The 26174-nt window shown below is 51.4% G+C and overlaps 2 protein-coding genes across 4 annotated transcripts in view; one reads left to right on the top strand and one right to left on the bottom strand.

Annotated features, from left to right (window-relative positions):
• The window catches only part of BOP1 (BOP1 ribosomal biogenesis factor), a 62823-nt gene that overhangs the window by 1871 nt on the left and 34778 nt on the right, over positions 1-26174 (bottom strand). For both annotated transcript variants that reach the window (XM_033156022.1, XM_033156021.1), the window contains exons 4-11: positions 4932-5086; positions 4514-4631; positions 4319-4420; positions 3283-3495; positions 2996-3157; positions 2359-2439; positions 2018-2087; positions 1768-1900 (exon numbers count right to left, since the gene is read on the bottom strand). In XM_033156022.1, coding sequence (XP_033011913.1) covers positions 1768-1900; positions 2018-2087; positions 2359-2439; positions 2996-3157; positions 3283-3495; positions 4319-4420; positions 4514-4631; positions 4932-5086 — 1034 coding nt within the window. The remainder of the gene's footprint in view (positions 1-1767; positions 1901-2017; positions 2088-2358; positions 2440-2995; positions 3158-3282; positions 3496-4318; positions 4421-4513; positions 4632-4931; positions 5087-26174) is intronic.
• SCX (scleraxis bHLH transcription factor) lies at positions 9614-22228 on the top strand. 2 transcript variants are annotated; one of them, XM_033156051.1, is made up of 3 exons: positions 9614-10725; positions 14179-14252; positions 21576-22228. In XM_033156051.1, the coding sequence occupies exons 1-2, from the start codon at positions 10198-10200 to the stop codon at positions 14224-14226; spliced, it is 576 nt and encodes a 191-aa protein (XP_033011942.1). In that variant the 5' UTR covers positions 9614-10197; the 3' UTR covers positions 14227-14252; positions 21576-22228. The 2 variants fall into 2 exon arrangements, with proteins under 2 accessions (XP_033011942.1, XP_033011943.1); XM_033156052.1 differs by lacking the exon at positions 14179-14252.

Here is a 26174-nt window from a genome sequence, read left to right as displayed (position 1 = left end):
AGAGAAGCAACGGTCTCAGCCTATGCAGCCCGGAGCTGCCCCTGAGGTGCGTCTGCAGAAGCCACCAGGACACCCTGGCTGGGCGACATCAGAAGGGGCTCCTCAATGAAGTCGGTGATGGTACATTGGGCAAAAGATTTTGGTCATAATATTATGTTAGATGACTGGGAGAAATCGTGGAAAGGAGGAATGAAATTTACAGCATGTAATGCGTTAAAAGAAAACATTTTGAAGATGATGTATCAATGGTACATTACACCAGTTAAATTAGCGAAAATTTATAAGGTTGATAAGAAATGTTGGAAATGTAAGGAAAAAGAAGGTACCTTTTATCATATGTGGTGGGAATGTAAGAAGGTGAAAGGATTCTGGGATATGATATACAATGAAATTAAGAAAATGTTGAAATATACATTTGTTTAAAAACCAGAAGCTTTTCTATTGGGAATTATAGGTACAGATATTAAAAAGCAAGATGTTAAACTTTTCCAATATGCTGTAACCGCAGCGAGAATCTTAATTGCACTAAAATGGAAACAGGAAGAAACACCGACAAAGGAAGAATGGACAGTGAAATTAATGGAGTATGCGGAACTGGATAAGATGATGGGAAGAATCCGAGAACAGCGGGACCAGAAGTTCATCAAAGATTGGACTAAATTTGCAGATTATTTGAAGGACAATTGCACTGAATTGAATACGTTGGTAGGATTGCGAGAAGCTTTGTAGATTAAAGAAGGAAGGTCATTGTAATATGAAATTTTAGTGATAAGTTTAAGTGTGATAATTTAAGCAATGATTAATATGTGAGGTATACCGTAGATATTAGTGATGAATGTTAGGATATCATAAGGAGGGTTTGAAGGAAGTCATGGCCTTAAGAGTTGAAAAGACAATGAGATGGATTTTATTATTGTATTGTTATAAAACCCATAAAACTGATATGGCAGAAGGGGCTCCTCGAGTCCCACATTCCGGGGCCAGTTTCACTGGCTGTTCTGAAAGCTGCCAAAAGGGGGCATGCAAACATTTTGACAGAGGAAACCAGAGGCCGGCCAGATGTGCCACAGGTTGCCCACAAGCAGGACAGGAGGAGAGCAGTCCTCTTCTGCTGTCCACCCGCCCAGCTGCCTCTGCCCCTGGACCTCCCATCCAGCCACCCTGCGCAAGACTCTCCTTCCTCCGTGAACAAACCCTTGCAGCCCTCTTTCGGGGCTGCCTAAGCGGGCGCTCAGCACATCTTGCAGCAGCAACAGACCCCAGGCGTGGGGGACATGCTGTGTGAAAAAAGGGCTCCTCCTCTTTCTCCTGCATCTCCTGGCAAGCAGCTTCACAGGAGGACCTCCCTCTCCCCTTGCCCCGAGTTCGAGGATCCTGGGGGTGCCTGTGCGTTTGTCCTCTGACTCTCCTCTCTCAAGAGTTCACAAACCATGCTGTCACCTCCCCCACTACTTCAGAGTGGCCCCATGCAGAAGGGCCCCAGTGTCTTCCCCACGGCAGGCACCCTTCCCAGCTGCACCACCTCCTTCTTTTGAGGAGGGGGCCAGAACTGTGCTCAGCATTGCTAGCTGAGCTGCCATGAGGTTTGCATAAAGGCCCTGCCAGGGTGACATGGGCAGTTTTGTTTGTGACTGCTTCCCTAAGGATACCAAGCATGAGCCGGCCTTCCCCTTAGGATCCCAGCCAGAAGAGTCTGCAGATCCATCAGAGCCCCTGCTGTCTTCCCTTCTCCACCTTGGCTGCTCCCAGAAGGGAGAGGGTACTCACACAGCAATGCCCACCAGGCAGACGGTGGGGTTGGGGTTCCAAGCCAAGCTCTTCACTGCGCCTTCCACTGGGAGCGTCTTCACACACCGTGCCGTGCAGACCTCCCAGAACTTCACTGTCCCGTCATCGGAACCTGCACGAGCCCAGGCACAACCAGGGTGAGGGGGGGGCAGGGGGGAAGTGGTCCCTGCTCCCCTCCCCACCGAGAAGCGGCTTGTGCTCCCGGTGCCCGTCCAGAGCCGCTGCTTACCTGAGGCCAGCCACTGTCCACTGGGAGAGACGCTGAGGCAGCGCACCAGGCTGGTGTGGCCACGATAGACCTGGCGAGAGAAGGAGGGGAGTGAAGCCGGTGCGGAAAGTGGAGCAGGCAAGGCTGGAATGAGGGGCCAGAGACCTCTCACACAGCGCTCTCGCTGCCCACTCCATTGACTAGGGCTGGGGGGGGGCAGTACTAGACCCCTGGCTGCCTCTTCCCTCATTTACAGTTAGGACTTGCCCTTCTATACCCTGCTCCCACCCACAGCATAGAAGCCAGAGAGGGAAGCAGAGGGGGCCCTGCCTCCCCTTGGTGGGGTCCCCCGGAAGCCTTACCAAGGCCTGCACAGTGGGGAACGGCTGCAGATCCCGCGGCTTGGGCAGTTTGGGGATCAAATCCTCAGGATCCACATTGACCTAGAAGAGAAGGAAGCTGTGAGCAAAGGGCAAGCACGGGGCCCTCTGCTCCAGGAAGGCAGCTCGCCTTAAGGGGAGAGGCCAGACTCCTTTGTGCAGGCTCCCAGGAGGGCACATCCCTGCCACCCCTGCCTCCTCTGTAAGGAGATGTCTGCCTCTGGAAGCCGGACTGACCTTTACAGTCTCGGCTTTGTGACTGCAGAGACCCCTGCCGCTCTCCTGCACACCAGCAGCTCAGGTGGCGACTCTGTTCAAGCCCTGCCCCTTAACTGCCTTGTGTTACAGTACGTTTTATGGATGTGTTGTATATGGAACTATGGAGAGTTTGATGTTTTGATGGAACTGTTGTATTGTGGATTTTAATTTGGTGTGGATTTTGTACTTGCAAGCCGCCTAGAAGTCATTTGGGCAGGTGAGTGGCATATTCCTTCATTTGTTCATAATTCTGTCCCACCCAGGGGTGGCAGGCAGGCACCCCCTGGCGGGCCTTGGTCCTGAGCCAACCTGCATTCCCAGTCGCCCCCACCCCTGGGAGAGACCCGCGGCTTCTACATACCCGCATCTTCCTCTGGCGTGGGCAGAGGTAGAGGTCCAGGCAGCGCTCAAAGCGCTCGTGGATGAAGCGGGGGTAGGCAGGCACGCGGCGCAGACACTCATGCCGGCGGGGCACAAAGCTCAGCTTGCGCTCTGAAGGCTCCTGCTGCTCCCAGGCCAGCTTCTGCAGGAAGAGGGAGAGAAAGAGACCGCGATCACCTGGAAGTAGAAAAGCAGCTGGGACCCCAGGAGACCCTCTGTGTGTTCTGCCTCCCCAGCCCCGGCCAGCTCCACCTCCTGCCGGCTCACCTCTTCCTCAGTAGGGAGGTACTCTGGCGGAGGGTTGTACGATTCCTCATGGCCGGGCAAAGGGAGCTTGGGGGCGGGAACATGCATCTTGTGCCGCCCCAGGATGGAATTGGGATCTTCCTGAGCCCAAAGGTCGTAGAAAGCCGGCGTGTCCTCCTTGGGCTTCCGAGGCTTGATCCAGCCCATCTTGATGGCGTGGACCAACTTGGAGACCTGCAAATGGGGACCTGCTCAGTAAGGAAGCAGCTCCTGGCAGAGGCCTTTGGAGCCAGGAGTGAGAGCTGCCTGCTCCTCCCTGTGAAAGGAGGAATTGGGAAGAGGCTGCCTTCGTGGTGCTCAAGGTTCCCCTTGGCAAGGGACTGAGCTGATGCGTCTCTCTTCCTCAAGTGGGGCCACAGCATCACCTCCTTCCCAGGAACCTCCTTTCTAACGCTAACAATTTGACTTCCTTGTTTTCCTGTGTTCCAGGCAATAAACTTTCTTCATGCTCAGGTACATTTAAGCTTTCCTAACCGCTGAGATGTTGCTTTCTCCGCACGCTAGTGAGTGTTTTCAGAGGCAGATAGTGCTGGCAAGCCCTCCAGGGCCACTCGCTGGACCCAGAATTTCCCCAGGTAAACTTTTAGGACCAGGTGCCTCCACCTGCCTGGGGAGCAGCTGGCTGATGCAGAGGTCAGGCTTTGCACTGAGTGGATGTCTCTTCTGGCCAGGCTTGACCAGCAACATCCTGGTGCGCAGCAGCTGCTGTAGCCAGTTCTGTGCCCTGGCTTCCGTGCCCAGAGCCAAATGCTTGCTGCGGCCAGGAGGAGGAGCAGGTGGCTCAAGGCATTTCCAGCATGGGGCTCCTCAGGGGGCAGGGTTGCCCCCAGGATATACTGATGGGGGGGTCCTTCTCTTCACCAGGGCGGGGCCCTCTAGTTGGGGAGGAGCACATGGGGATTAATGAGAGCACCTCATGAGATTTGGGTAGGACTCCAGCCTGGCTTGGAGATCCAGGCCTCATAATGCATGAATCTCCCCTCCCCTCCCCGCTCACCTTCTCCTTCTCAATGAGGGAGGGGATGAAGCTCCGCTTGTCAGCTGGGCGGTTCGTCACGGGGTGGATCATCACCTGGCTGCTGAAGAAGTCGATGGCGGGCTGCAAGAGAGGCGGGGCTTAGGAGGGCGGAGCTGAAGAGTGGCGGGGAAGAGGAGGAGCCTCGTTGCCATTGGGCGGCAGGCCTTTCCTTACCTCATATGGGTTGAAATTTACATCCCCAAACTGGCCCCTCTGGAGACGGTGCACCAGGTCCACCTGCTCGTCAGACAGCTTGACGTCCACTCCGGTCATCTTGTCTTGGACGGTCCGCCTGGGGTGGGGTGAAAGGGGAGGGTAAAAGGTGGGGGGGGAGGGACAGACAGGCTGCCCACCCTGCCGACCAGCCCTTGTTGGGCACAGGTGGCAGAACTATAAGGGCCTGCGCTGGGCACACTTTGCCAGTCTCAGCCCTGTCTGCAATGACACTGGCTGACTTTCTGGGGCAGCTGCAAAGACTGGTGAGACAATGCTGCACATGAAGCACTTTGGATGCGCAGAGGACATTATTGAACTGCTTGGTGTGGTGTCCCCCCCTCCCCTTGCCACCCTCTGTCAGCTCAGAACCCCTCACCAGTAGTCAGGGCTCTCCATCTTCTCCAAAAACTTGTCCAGCTCATCCTTGGTGCGGATGGGCCTGTAGATCTTCTTCCCATCCAAGTCATAGCCAATGTGGGGGAAGTCCTGGTACCACTCCATGGGGATGTTGCCCACTGTGTTGCGGATGTCCTGCAGGAGGAAGAGGGCGAGGGATAAGAGCAAAAGCCAGCTCTGGAGGCCTGAAGGCACATGCTCAGGTTCAGGGGAAGTTCTTTTTAAAAAAACATTTTATTAATCATCCAGTGCTTTACCAGCTGCGCTGGCTCCCGGTGGAGTACAGGGTCAGGTTTAAGGTGCTGGTTTTGACCTTTAAAGCCCTATGCAGCCTAGGACCCTCGTACCTATGGGACCGCCTCCCCTGGTATGCCCCGCGGAGGACCTTAAGGTCCACAAATAACAACACTTTGGAGGTCCCGAGCCTTGCTGCTGCTCTTCCCCTGCCTCTCTTTCCAGCATGGCCACCCCTCGGTTCCTCTGCTGGGGAGTGTGTGGGGAGGTGGGAGGCCCATCCAGGCCGGCATCTGGCAAATCCCGAAAGAGGGCTGGGTGGGTTAAACTCAGCTGCTGCCTCTAATGGCTCCATGATTGGAACCACGGCCGGGGCGCCACCGCCGAGCGCGGCAAGCGGCTCATTAAAGGCAGAGCTGGGGATTTATGGGCGCCCTTCAGAAACTTGTTAAAATAAAGAGGGGGTGGGTGGGGGTGGTCAGCAGCCGTGCGCAGAGGAGGGAGTCTCACACTTTCCAGCACTCGTAGGGCTGGCAGCCCCCAGCCCTGGGCTCGGCCAGCTCTGCATCTGCTGTGACTCCATCTTTGCTGGATTGGCCCCCGGCTGGGAAACCAGAACTCAGTCTACACGCGCCCCTCCCCCCATGCTGATTAGATTGCCACCTTTAGGTGGCAAAACCACCATCACCACTGTGAGCGTGTGCACATGTAGCATCTTGACTTGCCATAGGACACCGCTGGAAGCACATCTGGAGAAGCACATCAAGGCAGACCAAGTGTCCCAGAATGCAATGTGCCCAAGGTTTGGTTTAAGGCACAGGCGCTTGCCGAGATATAAAGCTCTTTCCCCCCAGAGAGGTGGGAGGTGTCACAGCCCTTCATTCATGGGCTCCTCAGCTCCATCCGGAACATTTCACCAAAGTGGAACCCAAAAGGCCACTGCAAACCACACAAGTTTGGAGACCTAACTGAATTTACCATTTTGGCATGCTCTGGAAAGATGGAGCAGGATGCAGGAGAAGCAGCTGATGTGCCTTTAGGTGTGAGATTGGAGGGCACCCAAGGGAGCACCCCTCCAACCCATCCGCTTCTGCGGGGAATGGGGGTGGCACATGTGGTGATGGGGGAGAGCGAAGAAAAACAGTCAGAAGCCCCTTCCCAGAGGGGGTGGGGGTGGAGATAAATAGATCAATTGATCTCCTTGTTTGGCTTCCTTCAGCCACTGCGCTCTCTCTCTCTCTCTCTCTCTCTCTCTCTCTCTCTCACACACACACACACACACACACACACACACACCCCTCCCTCTTGCTCAAGGGCAGAGTGCACAAGAGAAGGGGGACCCCTCCTCCCAATTACAGGCTGTCTGGGAGGGAGGTGTGAATGTGACCTCTGCCCTTGCATGCTCAGAGGCTGCACCATCTGGTTCCCATAAGCAGCACACACACAGGAAGCAACAAGTGGCTGGGGTGACGGTGGTGGAAGTGGGTGGTTAAGGTCCCCGGAAGAGAGAGGGAGGGAGGGAGGGAGGGAGAGAGATTTAAAAAAAAACCAAACTCCCCTGGTCTATTCACTCAGTACCCCTGGTCTCCCTTTCTAGGGTCCTGCCAGGAATTTTCCAGCCGGGAAGGTTTGGCTGGGCCTGGGGAGGAGGAGGAGGATGCCAGCTCCAAGGACGTCCAGCTGACTCCCTTCCAAGGCATTCCCTCGGCATGACCAGGCTGCACGTGCAAAGAGCATTGCAGAGCCCCTCTGTGCACTGTGCCAGGGAGAAGTGTCTGGGGTGCTGCTGCCTTAGCCACAACACCGGCTGGTGATCCCAGCAGCACTCCTGGATCACAGCAGGCCTTGCAAGGAAGAAACAGTTCATCAGTCCCGATGCCACCCCCCCCTGCATTCCTCCTTGGCTAGCAGGCTGACAGGTACGTATTTTCTGCCTACCAGTTGCCTTTGGCCTGGAATCACTGGAAAGACCCCCCCCCCGAAGGTTCCAAGCACCCACACCAAGAGGGAAATAACTGGCCAGAGCAGCATCCTGCTCTGGTGTCAACCTCAGGTCTCAGCTCCCACTTATTTAAGTTTTGGTAAAAGCAAGCTTCGGTCCCCCCCCCCCCCCGTGGCTTTGCCAAGTGCCTGAAGGGCTTCAAGCTTCTCTTGCAAAATCCTTAGAAACACAACGGCGGGTTAAGCAGAATCCTGACTTGCCCCTCCTCTTGGTGCAGAATTTTGAGCCTTTTCTTTTGAACTGGGGAAGAGGCCTGCCAGGAGAGGGCTGAGAGGGTCTGGGGGTGCCCGGTGAATCTGCTGCTGTTGCCACCACAAAGGTCCGGGCAAGATGATCAACACCCCCTTCCTTGCGGGTGCCTTGCTTGGATTTCAAGCGCCGGTCAAGGCAGAGGGCAGCAGCCAAGAGCTGCTCCAGGGGAGAGTTTTCCCTCCTCTGTGGAAGCTGCCAGTAGCCATCCATCCATCCATCCCCTCCCTCCCGCCTCCCGTGCAGTTAACACATCAGCCTGAGTGCTTACTCACAAAGGAGGCTGCAGCCCTCTACTCTCCCCCCCCCACACCACCATAGTCCTCCCCGCCTCCACAAGGAGCTGCCGTCACTCAGCCACACGTCTGGAAGTTGCTCTTGGAACAGCCCAGGCATTCCTCGGTGTGCATTCCTGGCAAGGGAAAGGATTCTTTTCCCAGTAGCACTTTCTTGAAAATAGCTAGTCCACGTGGAGGAAGGGGGAAGGGGGTAGAAAAGAGGGGCAGGGGGAAAGGCAGGAGAGTGGAGGGATGTGGAGCAGGGGGGTGGGGAGGGAAGAGGAAGGGGTGCCCCCCTCCACACTGCTCAGATCTCTCCCCTCCTTTATGGAGACCCAGTGTTACTTCATCTTCTTAGGAAGGAAGTGGGAGTGTGAATGGATGGCAAGGAGGGCAACCTGGTCACTAGGCTCCACCCCCCCCAACAACCACCGCAGGCGGCTACCCTGCGCTCTGCGTCCCCATGAAAGGGCAGATCTGGGAGAAGGTGTGTTGGGAAGAGCCTTGCTGCTCTCAGGCGGAAGAGGAGGGATATCAAACCTGGTTGACTACTCCTGCTGGCCACCCACCTATGAAAAAGGCTATTTTTTATGTGCTAAGTTGGTTATCCTCTTGGCTGTGTAAACAGAAGCAAAATATGGATAGGGAGGGAGGCCATATCCTGGGGGTGTCTAGCCGGCTAGGCAAGGGAGAAAAGTCAGCCTGGCATCCTAGTCTCTTGTTGCGCATTTACCCCCACCCCCAAATCTCCTGGCTTCTGAGTTTCTGCAGAGAAACAGCCAGGAGGCGCCCAATTGTTCTGCACCTCAGTGAAGGCTCCACTCTGCCTCCACTCATCCGGGAGAAAAACTATTGGGTATGTATCTGAGTGGCAGAAAGTACCAGGTTCAAAATCCCTGGTATCTCCAGAGGGCAGGTGCTGGCAAAGGCCTTTTGCTGAAAGAGACATGGGAGAACTGCTGCCGCTCAGAGCCAGGCAATATTGGGCTATGTATGGACCAAATAGTCCGGCTCATTCTAAGGCACCATCTGTATGCGTAAGCGCCACAGGAGAGAAAGCTCAGGGTGGGAGGAGTGGCAGGTGCCTTTATAGTACGGAGCCCCTCCCTTTAAGCGGCTGCACCTTGCCTTCGTTTAGGGCAGACTTTCCCAAACTTGGGTCTCCGGCAGTTTTTGGTCTACAATTCTCATCATCCTTAGCTGGCAGGACCAGTGGTCAGGGGCGATGGGAGTTGTAGTCTAAAAACAGCCAGAGACGCAAGTTTGGGAAAGCCTGGCTTAGGGTATCAGGCATGAGGAGTGAGGTTGGAGGAGATAAGTGGAGAGGCAAGTGCTGCTCCGGGGTCCTGAGGGGCTCTGAAAAGGCAGGCATCCGGGCGAGAAAGAAGAGGAGAGGGAGCCGCCTCTTCTTCTGCCGCTGCTGCTGCTGCTGCTTCTCCAGAGCAGACCTGAGGGAAGCAGGAGGGCTACTCCTTCCTGCTGTGCTCCATTAGCAGCAGGATCCATTTGGTTCTGCTTGGTGGGAAGTGACTAGGGAAGGGAGACTAGAGTGCTCTTTGTTCTTCACTTCTCTCCAGGAATGACTAATATCCAAACTGGCTCCGCTTCATCCCCAAGTGGGCTTTCTTCCGAGGGGGGGGGGAGCCCGTTGCCAGGGGGTCTAGCGTGGCTCCGCTTCATCTTCCACCTCTGCTCCAGCATTTGCTCTCTTGGGCGTGTGGTGGCTTCTGAGCAACCAAATGGAGACATTTGTGCCCTCCCCCCAACCCAACACCCTATCCTTTCAAAACAAGAGAGCAGTCACCATGCACTTCACACCCCATCTTTTCAAATAATACGCTGTGCAGGGCTAGACGTCTCCAAGCTACTCTAGTCTGAGCGCATGATAACAGCGGACAAAGACCTCTGTGGTCTCCATCCCACAAGCACAACTGCCAGGCTGGGAGTCTGGGGTCCTGGAGGCAGCAACAGGTGAAGCCCACACGGGGCTCCCCCCTCTCCCCACAGCCTCCGGCCACCGGCTGACAACCCCTCCTCCATCCCAAACAGAAAAAGAAGGAATGCTCAGGTAGGCGTGAAACTGCTGCAAGCAGAGCAAGAGGAGGAGAGGGGAAGGAGGGGCTTGTCTGACAGACCACTCACTGGTGCTATAAAATGCTCTCTGGCTCCTGCCACACTCCAAAAGCAGCTTTAAGCGCATGCAAGCACACACACGTGTGCAAAGAGGAGACACCAGCTGCGCAGTGTGTGACCACGGAGCTTAACTCCTTCTCAGCTAGGAGAGCCAGCCAGAGAAAGTGGATGAGCACCATCGGCAAGGCGTCAGGGGAAAGGAGTTGCTGGGAGCTGCCTGCCCACCTCTTCCTTGCACTGCGCAGAACTACGAAAGGATGAGAGAGCAGAGGTAACAGGGCAGCAGGTCCACAAGGAGGAAGCCCCCCCCCCCCGGTCCCCCCAACTCTCTTCTCACCAACCTCCTGGCCATGTCCTCCTTTGCCATGCTGCGCTCGGCCCCCAGCCGCTTCCTCTACCCGGATATCAGCATGCTCTCAGAGGACGAGGAGGATGGGAGTGAGAGCTCGGGGTCAGAGGACAAGCCCTACCACCTGGACGCCGGCGGGTATGGACTCAAGAGCAGCAAGCGCCGCAGCAAGAAGGCAAACCGGATCAACAGGGAGCCCCGCCAGCGCCACACGGCCAACGCGCGGGAGCGGGACCGCACCAACAGCGTCAACACGGCCTTCACCGCCCTGAGGACACTCATCCCCACTGAGCCGGCCGACAGGAAGCTCTCCAAGATCGAGACTCTCCGCTTGGCCTCCAGCTACATCTCACACCTGGGCAACGTCCTCCTAGTGGGGGACGCGTGTGGAGATGGGCAGCCGTGCCACACCACGCCAGCCTTCTTCCACCACAGCAGCAGCAGCAGCAGTAGTCCCCCCATGAGGGAGAGCGAAAACTCGCAGCCCAAACAGATCTGCACTTTCTGCCTCAGCAACCAGAGGAAGATGGTAAGTCCTGGGCTCTCCTGGTTTGCAGGGGGTGCGGAGGGGGTGGAAGGAACACAAAGAAACTGCCGGTTAAGGAGATTCCGGGATGCGGGAAGGAACAGTCAGCGCTGCTGCCAAAGTGGATAAACTCCTCCATGTGCCGCAGGGTTCTGGGAGACTTCATTTCCAGAGGGGATTATTAAACTTCTCTCATAAGCAGGCCCAAGAGAGATGGTGCTTGAAAAGGATTGGGAGGGGAGCTGATCAAGTGCAAGGAAAGCAGGGCAGCTCAAGAGACCAGGGAGAAGCCAGAGGTGTTGGCAAAGGGGCCCATCTCTGTGCCCAGAGAACACACGTGCTCACCAAGACCCCGGGGTCACACTTGGTTTGCACATCACAAATGGCAAACCGGCACTTGGGGGGGGGGGCTTTCTGAAGGGCATCTGTCCGAGGCGACAGCTACTTCGCTGCAGTGCTTGAGAGGGTTGGGTAAAAATGTCTCCGTCCAGAGAATGAGTGGCTTGAGCTCCTTGGCGAGTCTGGGGTAGAGAGAAGGAATACCTCCCTCCACACCCCAGCCCTGAGCAATGGCAACTCTGCTGTCCTGCACCGATTCTCAGCTATCACCCAAAGTGCCAGTTTCGCTGCCACTACTTCAGTCTGGGAATGAGTCTGGGGGAAATGTCCAAGGAAGGAAGGAAGGAAGGAGCATTTTAAGTCATCGCCTGTCCACTCTTCACTTCCCACATTCATCTCCTTAGCTTTTCTCTCCCCAGTGAGCAACTAGAAAGACACCTTCCCACCTTGCCTGCCCCCTTCCCAACCTTAGTCCCAGGCATGGTGGTTTGGGTTGCTTGAGATTCCTCCTCTGCTCAACCCAGCCAAGTTATGGGCAGCAAGCACAGCTCACCTCTCCCTCCTATGAGATCTCTCACCATCTTTGCCCCTCATCCTCTGTACTGCTCCTCTCATAAACCAAAGGGGTGGGGGATTTCTCTGTAGAGGAGAAACCAGCCCCACTTAGTGTAGCTGTAAGCTTACTTTTGTCTTCTTACGCGGTGGCTGGATTTGCAGCCTGTTCCGCCATGAGCACCACCCCCTGCTTAGCAGGAGATATATCCTCACCCCCCAAAAAAGTTTAGGTTGGGAGGTTGAGACGCCTCCGCCTCATCCCATTCTAATCTTTACTCAGCCCTGAAGTGTAATAGGAATCTCGAGGCAAGCCACTTTCAGTCTAAACTGCCTGAAAATAAAATTAGGATAGTAAGGATCATCTTATAAAATGAAAAAAGCCAGATCAATGGTCCTTTCTGGAATGCAGAGGGTCACCAGCCCAGCCCAGCCCCAAACCCTACTCCCCACCCCCCAGAAAAACATACCCATTGGATATGCAACAGCTGTATGTTGGTCTCTTATTAAGCAGGTCAGCTCAACAAGTGCCCCAGCAATTTCCATTTGAACAACAGGGGGGGAAATTAATCCAAAAGGGAGTTTTAAAATACTCCAGCAGAAAGCACTATTTTGACTGTGTTTTAACAAGGAATATCCTTTCAGCTAGCATGAAAGCAAATAACCTGGAAAATTGCCCAGCAATCTTTTTTGTGCTGTTGACCCCCTTAGAAGATGATGGTTCTAGTTTTAAAACCCCACATTTGAATCCTGTGGTTAATTTATTTTATCAGATTATTGGTTTGGACTTCCAAGCTACTGGGAACTGGCTGCATTTTAGTCTGAAATCTTGAGAGGAGGAAGGGGGGGGGGGAGAGAGAGAGAGACAGAGAGAGAATTCCTTACTCACACTAATAGCATAATGGAAGTTGTTAGGAAATGCAGTGTGTCCACATCTGGAAACTCTGCAGTGAGAAGGCAGAAAATGGGCCAGCAAAACAATCTGGTCGTTGGCATAGGCCGTAAATAAATAATAATAATAATAATAATAATAATAATAATAATAATAATAATAATAATAATAAATAATAATAATTGTTGATGAAGCCTTCACCTTGTAGCTGTTTTTTGCATTGTGTGGGGTGGAGAGGGGGAAGTAGGTAACATGGGGAGTGGAAACTGATAAAGCCACTGGCAGCGCAGAAAGAGAAGTGACTCCTTAGCAGTCAGGATCATCAAATGAAATTGGCTAGAAGCAGGTTCAGGACAAACAAATGACCCACAGAGCTCCTTGCCAACAGCTACTGGCATGGCCGCTGTTTTAAGAGGGAGGCTACCCACAGCTGACAGGCTGGAGGCACCAGGGGACCAAATCCAGAGTGGCCATCAGTGTGGCTTGCCTGTGAGGGCTGGGGGCTAAGCGAAGCCATCTGTGGCAGCGAGGTCGCCCTGTGCATTTGCTACTTCCAGCCACGGCAGGAGAGGGCCATGCACTCAGACTGAAAAGCAGACCACGCACTGCAATGCATTTGGAAGCATTCCCAAAAGAAACCTCATTCCCTTCCCCAAATCTCTCGTGGTTCAGACACATCACTCTGTCCTCTTCTTGCGCCCAGTTAGAAAACCTCAACTGCAGTTAAGGTGTGACAAAGCTCTTAAATACTCAGTAAATAAAGACGTTTATGGCATATGGAAAAATGTGGGAAGAGGAAAAAGAATAAAAATCCAATCCTGGCAGTTCAGGCTCCTTCACCTCGGCCCTTCGTTCACAGAGGGGAAACAACTGACTGAGGTGCTGTACATCTGCAACCATCCCCAAGAAAAGGGGAAAGTTCTGGGCTTGCGTGTGTGTGTGTGTGTGTGTGTGTGGACAAAGTGCTCCACACAGCCTTTGTTTTCCTATCAGAGTAAAAGAGGCAGGGAGTCCAAGGAGCCTCAAGTGCCAAGATGGCTCAATCCACCTAGATATCGGACTCCAGCTGCTCTGGGTAGAACCACAGGCGTCTCCTGGACGGTCCATTCCACCTTCACCCTCCCAGAAAGGCAACGCAAGGGGGGCAGGTCTCCTTTCTGCAAACTCTCAGCCCATGAGGGGCAGAAAAGGAAGGGCAGCTGACAAGTGTGACTTTGCTGTGCAAACCATACACAGGATATGCAAGGAAGTTGGTGCATAGAAGGGTGAGGCTCAGATCCCTTAAGTTGCTGAGCAAAGCAGCATGAGCAAGAATGACAGGGGGAGAGGGGGAAAGGCAGGCAGGCAGGCAGGCAGCTATGCCAGCTGAGACCTCTGCTCCTTTGATCCCCTCGTCTTACATGCCCTCAGCTGTCCAGGGCACAAGGCCTGGCAACTGCCACATTCCAGCCAAGTTCTTCCTGTCTGAAATGGTGTGTAATAAACAGATCCCCCAACTGATCTATGTGGTGTGAAGGAAGGAAGGTAGATTTAGGAAACTGCAAAACACACACCTTTGCTATTTGTGGGGCACTGACAGAGAACACACTGCTTAAAAAGCAAGCTGTTTTTTTTTTAAAAAGTGGTATAGCCCTGAATTCGCAGTGTAATTTCCAAATTGCTTTCACTCTCAGAGTTGCTGTCTTTGGGCTGAAATTGTTGAGAGAAGATTGTGCCTCTGAGACCCGTTATCACGCAAATTTAAAAGGTGCGTAAATCTACTTATTGGTCTATTTGATGAGCTCTTGGCTTCTGCATTTCAGAATGAGCAAATTCCTACACCCCACGAACTCTAAGCTGAGAGTTCAAAATGTCCAAGCTAAGGGGATTTGAGCATGTGGTGAGGGCAGGGGCACAGCTTCTTAACAGCCAAATTCTTAAGGCTTCTTGGGGCAGAAAGCGCAGAGCAGCAGCCAAAAAGCTGTTCCAAAAAGCTCAGTCCACTCCAGCCTGTGTGCAGATCCCCCACATAAAGCAACGTAGAACAAGGGGAAGAAAAAGCAGGGAGCAACTTGCTTTCATGTGGGTGTTGGCGGAAGAACGCTCTTGACATTCTGGGGGAGCAGCATGTTGGATAGGTGGGCATGCATGTGGCACATGGGAACAGAGAGGAACACTGGAGACAACCAGAGGAGGAAGCTGGGGAAAGGCACCTTCTTGAGTTTCAGCAGCGTGAAAAGGGAGATTTGCAACAGAAACTAAATATGTAAACTTATCTGTGAGGCCGGGGGACTTCAAAAGGTCATGGCAGAGGAAGCTCCACCCCGAACAATAGAGGGGGAGATACAGGTCAGGAAAAGTGACCATGTGCAGCACCCCCACTGGCTTTTGCCTTAATACTTTGCCAAACATTTCCTATGCAGAGCAAACCTCCTTCTACTATCATCAACTGATCTGCTGAACACAGGATTGCCCCATCGTAACAGCCTAGTTATGCCGGTGCAAGAACTCATTTCTCCACTCTTCCAAAAAGAGACCGAGGTGGCATTTCTTAGCTTATCAATTCATAGAATCATAGAATCATAGAGTTGGAAGAGACCACAAGGGCCATCCAGTCCAACCCCCTGCCAAGCAGGAAAATTAATCCAATCTGAAACTGACAAACAATGATTAAGATAGGATTTTGAAAATACTCCCCCCTCAATTAAAAAAAAAAAAGGCTGGGAGAATTGAGGAATGTCCCTAAGAGGTTGAGTGCAATTTATTTGCAATTAATGATGTGAAAGAAGGGAAATGCTGAGAAGCAGCCTGGGAGGAAGGCTTTTGATTCTCCCTGCTGTAGGGATGCTCAAATGCTATGCAGAGGAAGCAAAAGTGGAGAGAATGCCCTCAATTTGTATTCTGATGGGCATTTTACTGCTGACATTGTTGATACTGCCATATTCCTGTAAGATCTGCCTATGTCTGACCCAGCAAGTCCCGTTTTTCACTGGGGATGCCTGAACGGTTCAAGGTAGCAGTACAGACACAACGGGGAAGAGTAGCCTAATTCGTGGCAGCGTCTCCCGTCTCCGTAAGTCAGAGAGCGCTGCTCTCCTTCTTCGCATGGAGAGAAAAGTGAAGGAGCAGTTTCTTAATCCCACTTAATTGCTTTCTTGCTGACGTTAGCTTGAGTGGAGATGATGCCTGCTAGTTGAGAAGATGGATGCAAAGACACCAAGTGGCTTCTTGGTGTCTTTGCTTCGTGGAACAGAAGCAGCAGCAGCCAGAGACTCATTGCCTGCCTGGCCCAGTATAGTCCACTCTAGTTGGCAGTGGCTTCTTGGGGTCTGGAGGGGGTGGTAGGTCTCCCTTCTCCATCCCCTCCTATCTATAATAAAATAACAATAACAACAACAACAACAACAACAACAACAATAATAATAATAATAATAATAATAATTATTATTATTATTTATACCCCGTCCTTCCCAGCCAAAAACCGTGCTCAGGGCGGCTAACACTAATTAAAATCACTGCAAAAACATAAACACAATCAATTTAAAATAACAGATTAAAATACAAGTTTAAAAATTCAATATTAAAACTGCAGCCTTTTTACCTGGAGATGCCCATCAGGTTTCGAACCTGGGGCCTTCTCCATACATGGTGCTGTACCCCTGAGTTCCAGTTTCCCACCCAGCCGGAAGGAAGGAAGGGAAAAGAGCATATTAGGTGTGTGTCAGGAGCACTCACAGGAGCCAAGACTTACAGAGGCTGGTCCTCTCCTTTGTCCCACTGGCTCCTTCAACTTGTGTCCCCTATGCAGTCCAGCCTTGCCAATACTTTCCTGGGGGGAACTGCCCTTTGACCTGATCTCCAGGGCTCCTACTTCCAGCCCACCACTGCTGCCGCCTCTCCCAGCATGCTAACTAGGGACGACTGATGGAGGGGAAGCGCAGGCAGACACACTAGGAATGGAACAGCCCTAAGGATAATATCAGAAGGAATTAGGGGAATCATCGGAAATGACTATGGAATGCAAAAGAAATTTGAGGTTGATCAGAGCCCTTCAAGTTTGAAGCATGGGAAGTGCAAAAATTAATAATTTGGCAAAATATTTGGATTATTTTTTATGTTTATGTATAATTTGGAACATTTAATGTGATTTGATTGGTTTGTTAAAGTGAAATTTTAATAAAAATGATTTTTAAAAAAAGGAATGGAACAGCCCTACACTTGCCATGTACATGTCCCCACGTCGCTGCTCCCCTACACAGAGCTGCTCTCCTGCTGTGAAGAAACACAGGTGGCAGCTACCAGTGACTTTAGAGGACCACTATGCAGTTGGGACACTGGCTTCCATTGGCTGCGGCAGCTGCCACTTGCCCCAACAAGCATCAATGAAAGAATGGACCACAGGTGTACGTGGTCCAGCATCCTATTCCCCACAGTAGCCAGAGAGTTTTTAAGGGCATTTTATTTATTTATTTCTAAAGTGCACGTCCTGTGCCTTCAGCGCCAGTCGCCATGCCTAGGGAGGCTTATAAACCAGTCCCCAAGGAGGAGGTGAGCTATTGCACCATGTGAAGGAGTCTTGTCCACCCTGAACCTCCCACCAACTGGCTGACCTGATCCATGGTAAAGGCTCTGAGAGGGATGGCGGGGGGCCTGCATGTGTTACTGGGAATGGATCGCTAAATTGAAGGCTGCGGCTAGGTCTATTTAGCTGCACTCAAATAACGTCACGTTGATCAATAAGGCAATGAAGTAGAGCAAACTGTAATGGCTCGAGTCGCCATTTTGAATCATCCTTTCAAAATGTTTGATAAACACACTGAGGCACTGCCCACTGGCTGGAGCAAAAATGTGGGGTGTTTTTGTACTGGCCACACACACAAAATGCGGCACCTGCATCAAGCATGAGCGGCACCTGTACCTGTTCTCTTGGCATTTCAAATGGTGTCGTGGTTTTGGGGGTTTTCTTAGTAGAGGGGCTGGATTCTCCCCACTAAACTGGCACAACTGCTGTTGAAGTTGTTGACTCAAGTGGTGGGGAGACTGGTGTCAACACAAGACTGTTATGCCCCGTTGCCCCTCATTTCAGAGATACAAGCAGGTTTTTCATTTGTATTTTTATGCCACCCAATTAACCATGCCCCTTGGGCAGTCCACAGAACACAAAGCAGAAAGAACCGGCCCCCAAAGCCACCAGGCAAGCAGTACTCCTTGAGGCACTTTTCAGCAGCAAAAAGTGCAAGCGCAGCCTTCGAAGCAATTAAACGGGGCTGCTTTTTCCTCACCACCTAATCTGACCTTTGCCTTTTTTGAGCCACAACATATTCTAGCATCTCTCTGCAACAATAACGGCTATTTACAAAAAAGGAGATTGGGGTGTTGGGGAGAGATAAAGTATTTGGGCTTCTTGGAATCCAAAGAGCAGTTTGTGGGCTGTAGCAGGACAGGGTGCCTTGAATGCCTTTTGGTTGTCCCTGGTTCCCTGAGAGGAGGCTGGGGGACGGGAAGAGTCTCTTTCTCTTTGGCGATCACTCGGAGTAAGATTGTCTTCCATAAGCACTGTTTTAATAGTTGAGTCTTTAAGTGACTGTGGAGGCCAGTTCTGGATCCACACATCCTTCCACAGTGGGGACAGAGGTTTCCGGGGCGGGAGTTGATCATGGTGTGGATTTGCCAAGCGTGCCTTCCTCTTAGCACATTCCTCCCTTGCGTCCTGAGTTCGAGTGCCTGCAAAGTCCATGACACCTTTGGTGAAGGCTGTTCTCCAATTGGAGCGCGCAGGCCACTGTTTCCCAATTGTTGGTGTTTATGCTACATTTTTTAAGATTTACCTTGATACAGTCTTTAAACCTCTTTTGTTGACCACCAGCATTATGCTTCCCGTTTTTAAGTTCGGAATAGAGCAGTTGCTTTGGAAGACAACAGTCAGGCATCCACACAACATGACCAGTCCAACGGAGATGATGTTGAAGAATCATTGCTTCAGCACTGGTGAAGTCAATGGAAGCAAGCACAGTTGGCTTGCTGAGGACTCCCCCAGCAAAGAACTGTGCTGTAACATGCCCCCCCCCCAGCAGCTGTTTCTTTAAGAGCAGGAAAAGGCTGCCACTTTGAAGTCCCAGCTCAGCAGGGGGCTAAGTGGACTCAAAAGCTATAGAGGCAGCCGCACCTCCTGAGGTCTATGGGGGTCAGGCATTCAGGACAGGGAAGGGGGGAAGAGGGGGGAGAGAAACAGCAAAGACAGTGCTGCCCCCCCCCCCCACCAGGCTGAGTGGGAGCTGCAAGAAAAGTCCAGGTCAGAAGTGAAAAGCAGGTCCTATGTAACGCTAATGTCTCAACAAGTGAAGCTGATCTGCAAAAAATGTAACTTGAAAAAAGAGACATTGCACATACTTTTGCAAACCAAGAAATATTTAGTAAAAATATATAAAAAGAAGAAGAAGAAGAAGTGAAAAGCAGGTACAGAATAAGCAGCAAGCTTCCTGATGGTATAAAAGAGCTTTTTCTCTACCTCTTCAAATTTAGGTGTGACTGGAGCCACCAGGGAGCCAGTTCCTTGAATTCCACTCCCAGGAGGCCACTCTGAGAAACAGGGAAAGTGCCACGTGGGAATTCTCACTCATGTTAGTGATAGAAAAAGCAAAGCTTGACTAATATGATGTGGAAAGGGAGAAATTGTGCAACAGGCAGCAGTTGTTTGCTTGATGTACTCAGCAAAAACCTTCCTCACCTCATCCAAAGCAAGGACCTCTCCTGGAGCTTAGACAAAGCTCACCGTGGAAAGCCAGAAGTTAAAAGCATGAACAAAGGCTGTTTGTGCATGCTGCTATGCCATGGTGAAGATGACCAGGGGTGTGATTTTAAGAGCCACCTTCCCCATCTGGAACCCAAGGTGAACGTCACACACAAGATGCCCTCTGCCTTGTGCTAGCTCTCCATGGTGACGTGGCCGGTGGACCCAGTGGGTTCCTAGTCCACATAAACTCAAGGTGGATCAGGACAGAGATAGGGGGCACTGCTGCTTAATGCTGGGTAAAGGAGTCCTATTTGCACCTCCCACCCTCTGGCAAAATATTATGGGATGATTTTGGTGATCACCTTTTTACTTGTGCTTACAAATGTTTGCAGATGAATGCTAGTTCATTAGAAGACCCCCTGCAACCTAAGAGTGCTACAGCACTGCCCCCCCCCCCCAATCCATTCCCTCTTAAGCTCCAGCCAGAGCACAGCGCATATGGGGGGGGGACTGGGCTGGGGTGTGGAGAATTGTCACAAGAAGCAAGCAGCACATAGCCAGTTAAAAGGCAGGGGAAGCTACTCCAGGGTCCTTCTGTCCTCTGCCACCCTTTCCTCCAGTGGCAAGAAGGGGGGGGGGCGGACATGGAGGCCGGCTGTGCTGCTCTCTGCTTGGGGCAAGGCAGCAGCTTGGAGGGGCCTTTCCTGCCCTCCTCCTTCCCCAAAGATGGGCCTGCTTTGCAATCCCCTTAATTTACTGTTCCTGCTTAACTTAATGGCAGCGGAAAGGCAAGGTGATAGGGGAAAAAATATGAGGCGGGATTTTCCGAATCCCCATTTCCTCTCCAGACAGCAAGAGAGCTCCTGGGGCCTGAACATCTGGGAAATTTAATTTTACCATTTCTGCGCTCCCCCCTCCTCCCCCCATCTCCCCTTTAACAAAGGATGAGGTTGCCTGTTACGGGTGGCTGTGGCAGCCAGGAAGCCATGCCGGGGTGCAGCGTGTGGTGCTGGGGAGAGGCACCAGGCAGCCAGCAAGGGCAGCTCCTTGAGAAGCAGAGGCCTCCCACATCCCACGCCGAAGCCCCAGGTGGGGTTTGCCACAATGCGGCTGCTCGGCAGGCAACCCCAAACAAATCTGGGGGAATCTTGCAAGAGATAACACGTGCTCTGTGTAGAAGGGACCTGCTTCTCCGGGCACTGGGTCTACTCAAGAGTCTAAAGCTAGTCCTGCCTTGCACATTTCACAAATGCTGTAGTGTTGTGATCTATTCAGACCAAATGAGCCCTCCTGTGATCTGCACGTAGCAACAGAAACAGATCCCACTGATGGAAAAATGGCTCCTCTGTTTTAGCTGCAGAAGGATGGAGGGGAATGTAAGATGAAATTTTGCAGCAGGAAGCCAGATTTCAGCATCCACAGAAAAATGGATGCCGTGTTGTGAGCTAGCATCACAGGAAAAACATGAAGTAACTCTGGTTGTGCTGACCAAGGTCTTGGATGTATTTTTAACATTTTATTTTATAAAGTTGTTGTTTTTACGATCAAACAGTATATAAATTTTGTTAAACAAAGTAATAGTATAATTGCAGGAGAGGCGACACAGGAGAAATGGCCAGTGATGTGGGTTGGTGGTGGAGGGAGGTGCCGAGAGCGCCCATGGGAAGCGAAGGGGGGGGGTTTGCAGGGCTAGAAAATGGCCCTGGCACAAATGAGTTTTGGCCCAGCCTCTCGCTGGGTAGAAACAAGTGAAAAGCAGGATGGGCCATATGGAACCATGTGGCACTGGCTCTGAACAAATGACATTGGCTGCCTGTTTGGTTCTGAGCCCCATTCAAGCTGCTGAGGCTTCATTTTAAAGATTTTAATGGCTTGGGCCCAAATAACTGAAGCAGCGCCTGGAGGGTTTTCTAAAGGAAAACTTGTAATCCATCATGGAGACGGCTATAGCTGGGAGAATGGTGCTCATCTGTGAAATGGTGCCCTTCGCAGTGAGAAAGGCGCAAACATAGTTGCCATCTTGGTGCCAGGTTAAAACTTATTTGCCCAGGTGTTTAAATTTTTTAAATTGGTGATTGTTTAACATGCTCTTTAGTTTCAGATGAAGCTATTTGTCTTTGATGATGTGTTTTATATCTGGCTGTTGCATTGTTCGCTATTTCATGCTCCAGAACTAGTCCTGAAATCTGCGCAGATCGAGGGGCAGGTTATAAATATTTTTAATAAAGAGAGAAATAATGAGCCCAATCCCTTGTGCACCTGGCTGCTCTCTGGAGCTTTGGAACAGCCACACTTGCAGCTTGCGGTCCCAGGTGTGTTTGTCTAACTCTCTTCTTTTCCAACTCTGGCCCTCTGCAGAGTAAAGACCGAGACAGGAAGTCGGCGATTCGGAGTTAAATGATTATGGATTCAGGAAGAAGGAGGAGGAGGAGGAGGAGATTACGAGGGGAAAGATGGAAAAGCCACACACGCAAAACCAAGACAGAATCTTCCAGCCTGTGCCTGGCTGCTGTTGCTGCTGCCACCGGGAGCCCCGTGGTTCTACCCAAGATTAACTTACGGCATCCCATCCCTGGGGAGAGACTGAGCACCCTCTGGGCCTGGCTTTGCAGGCAACAAAAACAGGCTTTCATCTGCAAAGAAAAGCAGGACTCTGAATGACTCTGCACTGCAGTGCTGGGAGGCGAGTGAGCTGGGGGAGCCCTTGGCATGGCCACTGGGGCAACTGGAGAGGGGGGCTTTCTTGACCAGCAAGCAGAAGGACATGGACTTGCACACGGCAGAACAATCCTCACGGGCCTGAATCCCGCTATAGGGAGGAGGAAGAAGGCATGGTTCCCCGTGGGGGATGCAAGAAGAATGACCGCAGTACAACCCCTGGACTTGCCTTCGAATCCATAGTTATGGGTCATCCTGTTCTCAGAACCTCGGGTGGGGTTACAATCAATACATGCTGGAGTTTCATGTCATTGATAATAATATAAATCCAACTTGTTTGTATAGCGAGAGAAGACTATGTCGTACTGACCAGATGCAATCTTTCTTTTAGGCTCATGCCATTTGGCCAACAGGGTCCTGGGTCTTGGCATTTGTAGATGAACCTAAGGTTTTTTTTTGGGGGGGGGGTGCAATGCTTACTCCACTTCTGCAGCATTTGTGTAGGTGTGTGAGGTGGGCGGGGGCAATTCTGAGAAGGAGGCAAGAGGCCACTTGCCAGCGCCATGGCCATTGTGAAAACAAGAAGCACAGGTGGGGGGGGGGGAGAAAGAGGTGCTGCATCAGAGCGGAGCATCCTGGGGAAATAAACCAGGCAGGGAGGGAAATAAATCAAAAGTGGACAGCTAGACCCCAAAGCCAATCCTGAGGTTGTCAGCATCCAAGGTATGCCTTGTGTAGAGGAGAGAATGCAAGAAGAGCCGTCCCCTGACAGCCTTATCCTCCCCCAGGAACTACTACATCTTGGGGTAGGGAACTGCATTAGCCCTTTGCCCCCTGCCCTTTGCAGGAGCACATGGGGCTCTGCCTGCAGACAAGGCAGCAGCTGCGGGAGGCTGAAGCTCCTCCCAGGAGTCTCACAGAGATATGAGCTTGTGGGCAAGCAGGAAAGCGTCACTGAACCCGAGCAACGCAGAGTCAGAGGCATCCATGGAGGGTCAGGCTATCCAAGGGGAAAAGGGGGCAGACAAGGAACTTAGCTGCAACAAACTTACGGGAGCACCCAGCTGTCTCCTATGAAGTCCGCTTGCCATAGATCCCAGGCAGATTAAATAAAACCATAGCATTATAAAATCATAACATTCAATAGAATCATAAAATTGTAGAGTTGGAAGGGACCACAAGGCTCATCTAGTCCAATCCCCTGCAATGCAGGAATCTTTTCCCCAATATGGGGCTCAAACCCACAACCCTGAGATGAAGAGTCTTAGGCTCTACTGATTGAGCTATCCCACGGGATCCGAGAGAGGCCCACAGAGCTATTTAGACTACCTGCCACCCGCCAAGCAGGCAGCAATGCTTAGGTGCCAAACAGCAGTGCTTTGAGCTGGTGGCGAACCTAGGAAACTGCCTTACATTGAATCAGACCACTGGGTCCATCGAACGCAGAGGCTCTCTAGACAAGGTTCTCCCTCAGCCCTACCTGGAGATGCCACTGGGGACTGAACCAGGGACCTTCTGCATCCCAAGCAGGTGATCTGCCACTGATGGGGCTCTTCCATCAGAGGAAGAACAGATGCTCATATACTTTTAACAGCAGCAAGGATTCAAACCTAAACAAAAGCTATTTTTCCAAACAGGGACAGAATTAATTTGCCTGCTGAGCTCAGAGTTATTAAGGGAAGTTATAGAAACCCAGTGGACACAACTAAACAACAAATAGAAACCCACAAAGCATGGTGCGAATTTATACAATATCTGCCTGTTAGTGACAACCTCAAATCTAGCTTGCAGGCAGCAGATGACTATGAGAAGGAGCAACTAATGTAAGTCTGGAGCCTCCGAAGTCCTTTGGTGTCCCTAAAAATCTGTCCCGTCCCCCCCAAGAGGAATACTATATTCAATATTATCAAGAGGTGAGAATTCTCACCAGCAAGCCAGAACTTTTACATAACTAGAGTAAGAGAGGAATATTGAACAATAAAAGAGGTTTATTCGGAGAAAAATGGAACAAAACCAGACACTTCAAGGAAACAAACACAAAAACAGCCATGTTCATAGCCAAAATTCTTATTTGGTTGTAGAGGAAAATGCTACGCCAGAACAAAAATATTATTATTTTATCGCAGCTGTGACTAGCAATTTCTAGTTAACACAGAGCATAAACAAAGCCTTCTGTCATATACTGCATCATCCAAATTAGATTCTCCATGCATGTTGTGCCCTTAAAAAATGGAACACACCTCCTTAATTCAAAGGAGAGAAACTTCTAGTTTCAGGTCCTCTTAAGTCAATGACTTTGAACAACTAAGAAACATTCAAGGGGAATAATGAGGCAAGTGCAAGACACCCGGGAGAAAGTGGCAACTTACCAGTACTTCCTCGTAGGGGGTGGTCAACATTTAGCAGGAAGCTTCCACCAGATCACAATAGGCAAGGAAGAGCCTGGCTGCTGGGTTGGGACAATGGCCCATCTAGTCAGGCATCCTGTTCTCCCAGTGGCCAACCAGATGCCCATTATGGGAAACGCGCAAGCAGGATCCAAGCACAAGAGCTTCCAGCAACAGGTATTCAGAAGCATTACTGCCTCCGACCCTGAAGGCAGAGCATAGCCACCCTCCAGCCTGTGGTTATTCTTCTTCATGGTCATACTAGACAAGCCTGGCAGGGAGGCAGGTGAATCAACCTTTGGCTCTTAATGGCTGGTATTCCAAATGGCCATATCCTGGACAAGAGCAACACCACGTTAACATGCTGCCCGGTGTGTTACACCTCTGCAGGACACCTGGCCCTGTACCACCAGAGCCAGCAGGGGCCCTCCTACCACAGTTCCCAGTCCCCAGTACTCTGGGGACCAAAATACAGCTAACATAGATTTTTGGAATGGTTTCTGGCATGAAAGAGCTAGGATTGCAAAAGAAGAGACACAAAGGAGAGAAGGTTTAACTGGATACCTCGTACTGGAGATGACACAATCTCCAGGCACTCACAACCGTTGTTATTCTACGCAGCAGGGCCTCTCCTTTCCCGGCTGCTGCCATCACATGTTCTAGGGGAAGCATTGCCACTATGAATTATTTCCAGTAGGTTACAATTCGCAAAAACATTCTTCCCATTCCTGGTTGAAAATGCCACTGACACTGGATCCGCCCATCCCAACTGGAGGGAGCTTATGTGGAAGATGTGAATAAAGCATGTTGGGTTGTTGACCTAGAAGGGTCGTAAGCAAAAATTTTCCAAACAGTCAGTGGCTAATAATAATATAGCTTAACCACAAAATACCGTATTTTTCTGTGTATAAGACGCCCCCTATTTGGGGGGACTCAAAATTGAGAAAATAGGGGGAGATTGCCCAGAGTTGCTGAGTTTTTTGGGGGGGAGGATTGCCCACAGTTGTTGAGCTTTATTTTGGGGGGGGTAGTTGTTGAGCTTTATTTAGGGGGGGTGCCAAAAATCACTCACCCGATGGACCTATGCTGCCACTTGCACGCGTCACAAAAGCCACCTATCATCTGTCCCCTTGCCGAAAGAAGCCGCCAATTGCCCACCCGCCCAACTGCTGCAGCAACAACCAATAAACACCAGCCCTTCCTGCAGACACCAATAACACGCCCAATAGCCACTGACAATCTCCACCTCGCGACAGCAACCAATCCCACGTCCCCCCTATGTACTATCAGTGAGTAAGACAACCCCCAATTTTTAACATAACTTTAAAATAAAAAAACCTTGTCTTATAGTCATTCTTTAATTAACAATATCCAGATAGGTCATGAAAACAATCTTTTTAACTGTCAAAGACCAGAGTAAAGAAACAGGTATGTCTTCAGCATACATTGAAAGCTATATAGCGAAGACACCAGACACGTCCATAAAGGGGGAAATCCCACAGCTCAGGTGCCACCACAGAAAGAGCCCTTGAACCTCCGAGAGAGGCGAATGTACCCAGACGGCCTCCTCTACCAATCTAACATCTGGCAGGGAAGGAGGTGGTCTTTCAGGTGTGTGGGCCCAAGTCATGTAGGAGAATGGGAGAAACTGCTGAGAACAGAAATTGTGTGTTTTCTACATCTCACCCTTGCCAGTAACCTGGCTGCCTCATTCTGGACCAGTTGCAGCTTCTGAACCATCTTCGGGGGGGGGGGGCACGTAGAGTGTGATCCAATGTAGAAGTTACCAGAGCATGGATTATAGCGGCCAACTTATATTTGATCTGGTAAACCAACTGGCAATGGCAACATGCACTCCTAGTCACCAAGGGTGCCTGGATCTCCAATGACAATGCTGGTTCCTACTTGCCTG

This window comes from Lacerta agilis, chromosome 7 (assembly GCF_009819535.1).
Source record: "Lacerta agilis isolate rLacAgi1 chromosome 7, rLacAgi1.pri, whole genome shotgun sequence".
NCBI lineage: Eukaryota > Metazoa > Chordata > Lepidosauria > Squamata > Lacertidae > Lacerta > Lacerta agilis.
This window is presented reverse-complemented; position numbering and strand designations above follow the sequence as displayed.

Coding starts and splice junctions, on each gene's coding strand:
- SCX (XM_033156051.1), top strand. CDS start 10,198: ATGTCCTCCTTTGCCATGCTGCGCTCGGCCCCCAGCCGCTTCCTCTAC. Junction 10,726..14,178: donor TCAGCAACCAGAGGAAGATG/GTAAGTCCTGGG, acceptor TTTCACTCTCAG/AGTTGCTGTCTTTGGGCTGA.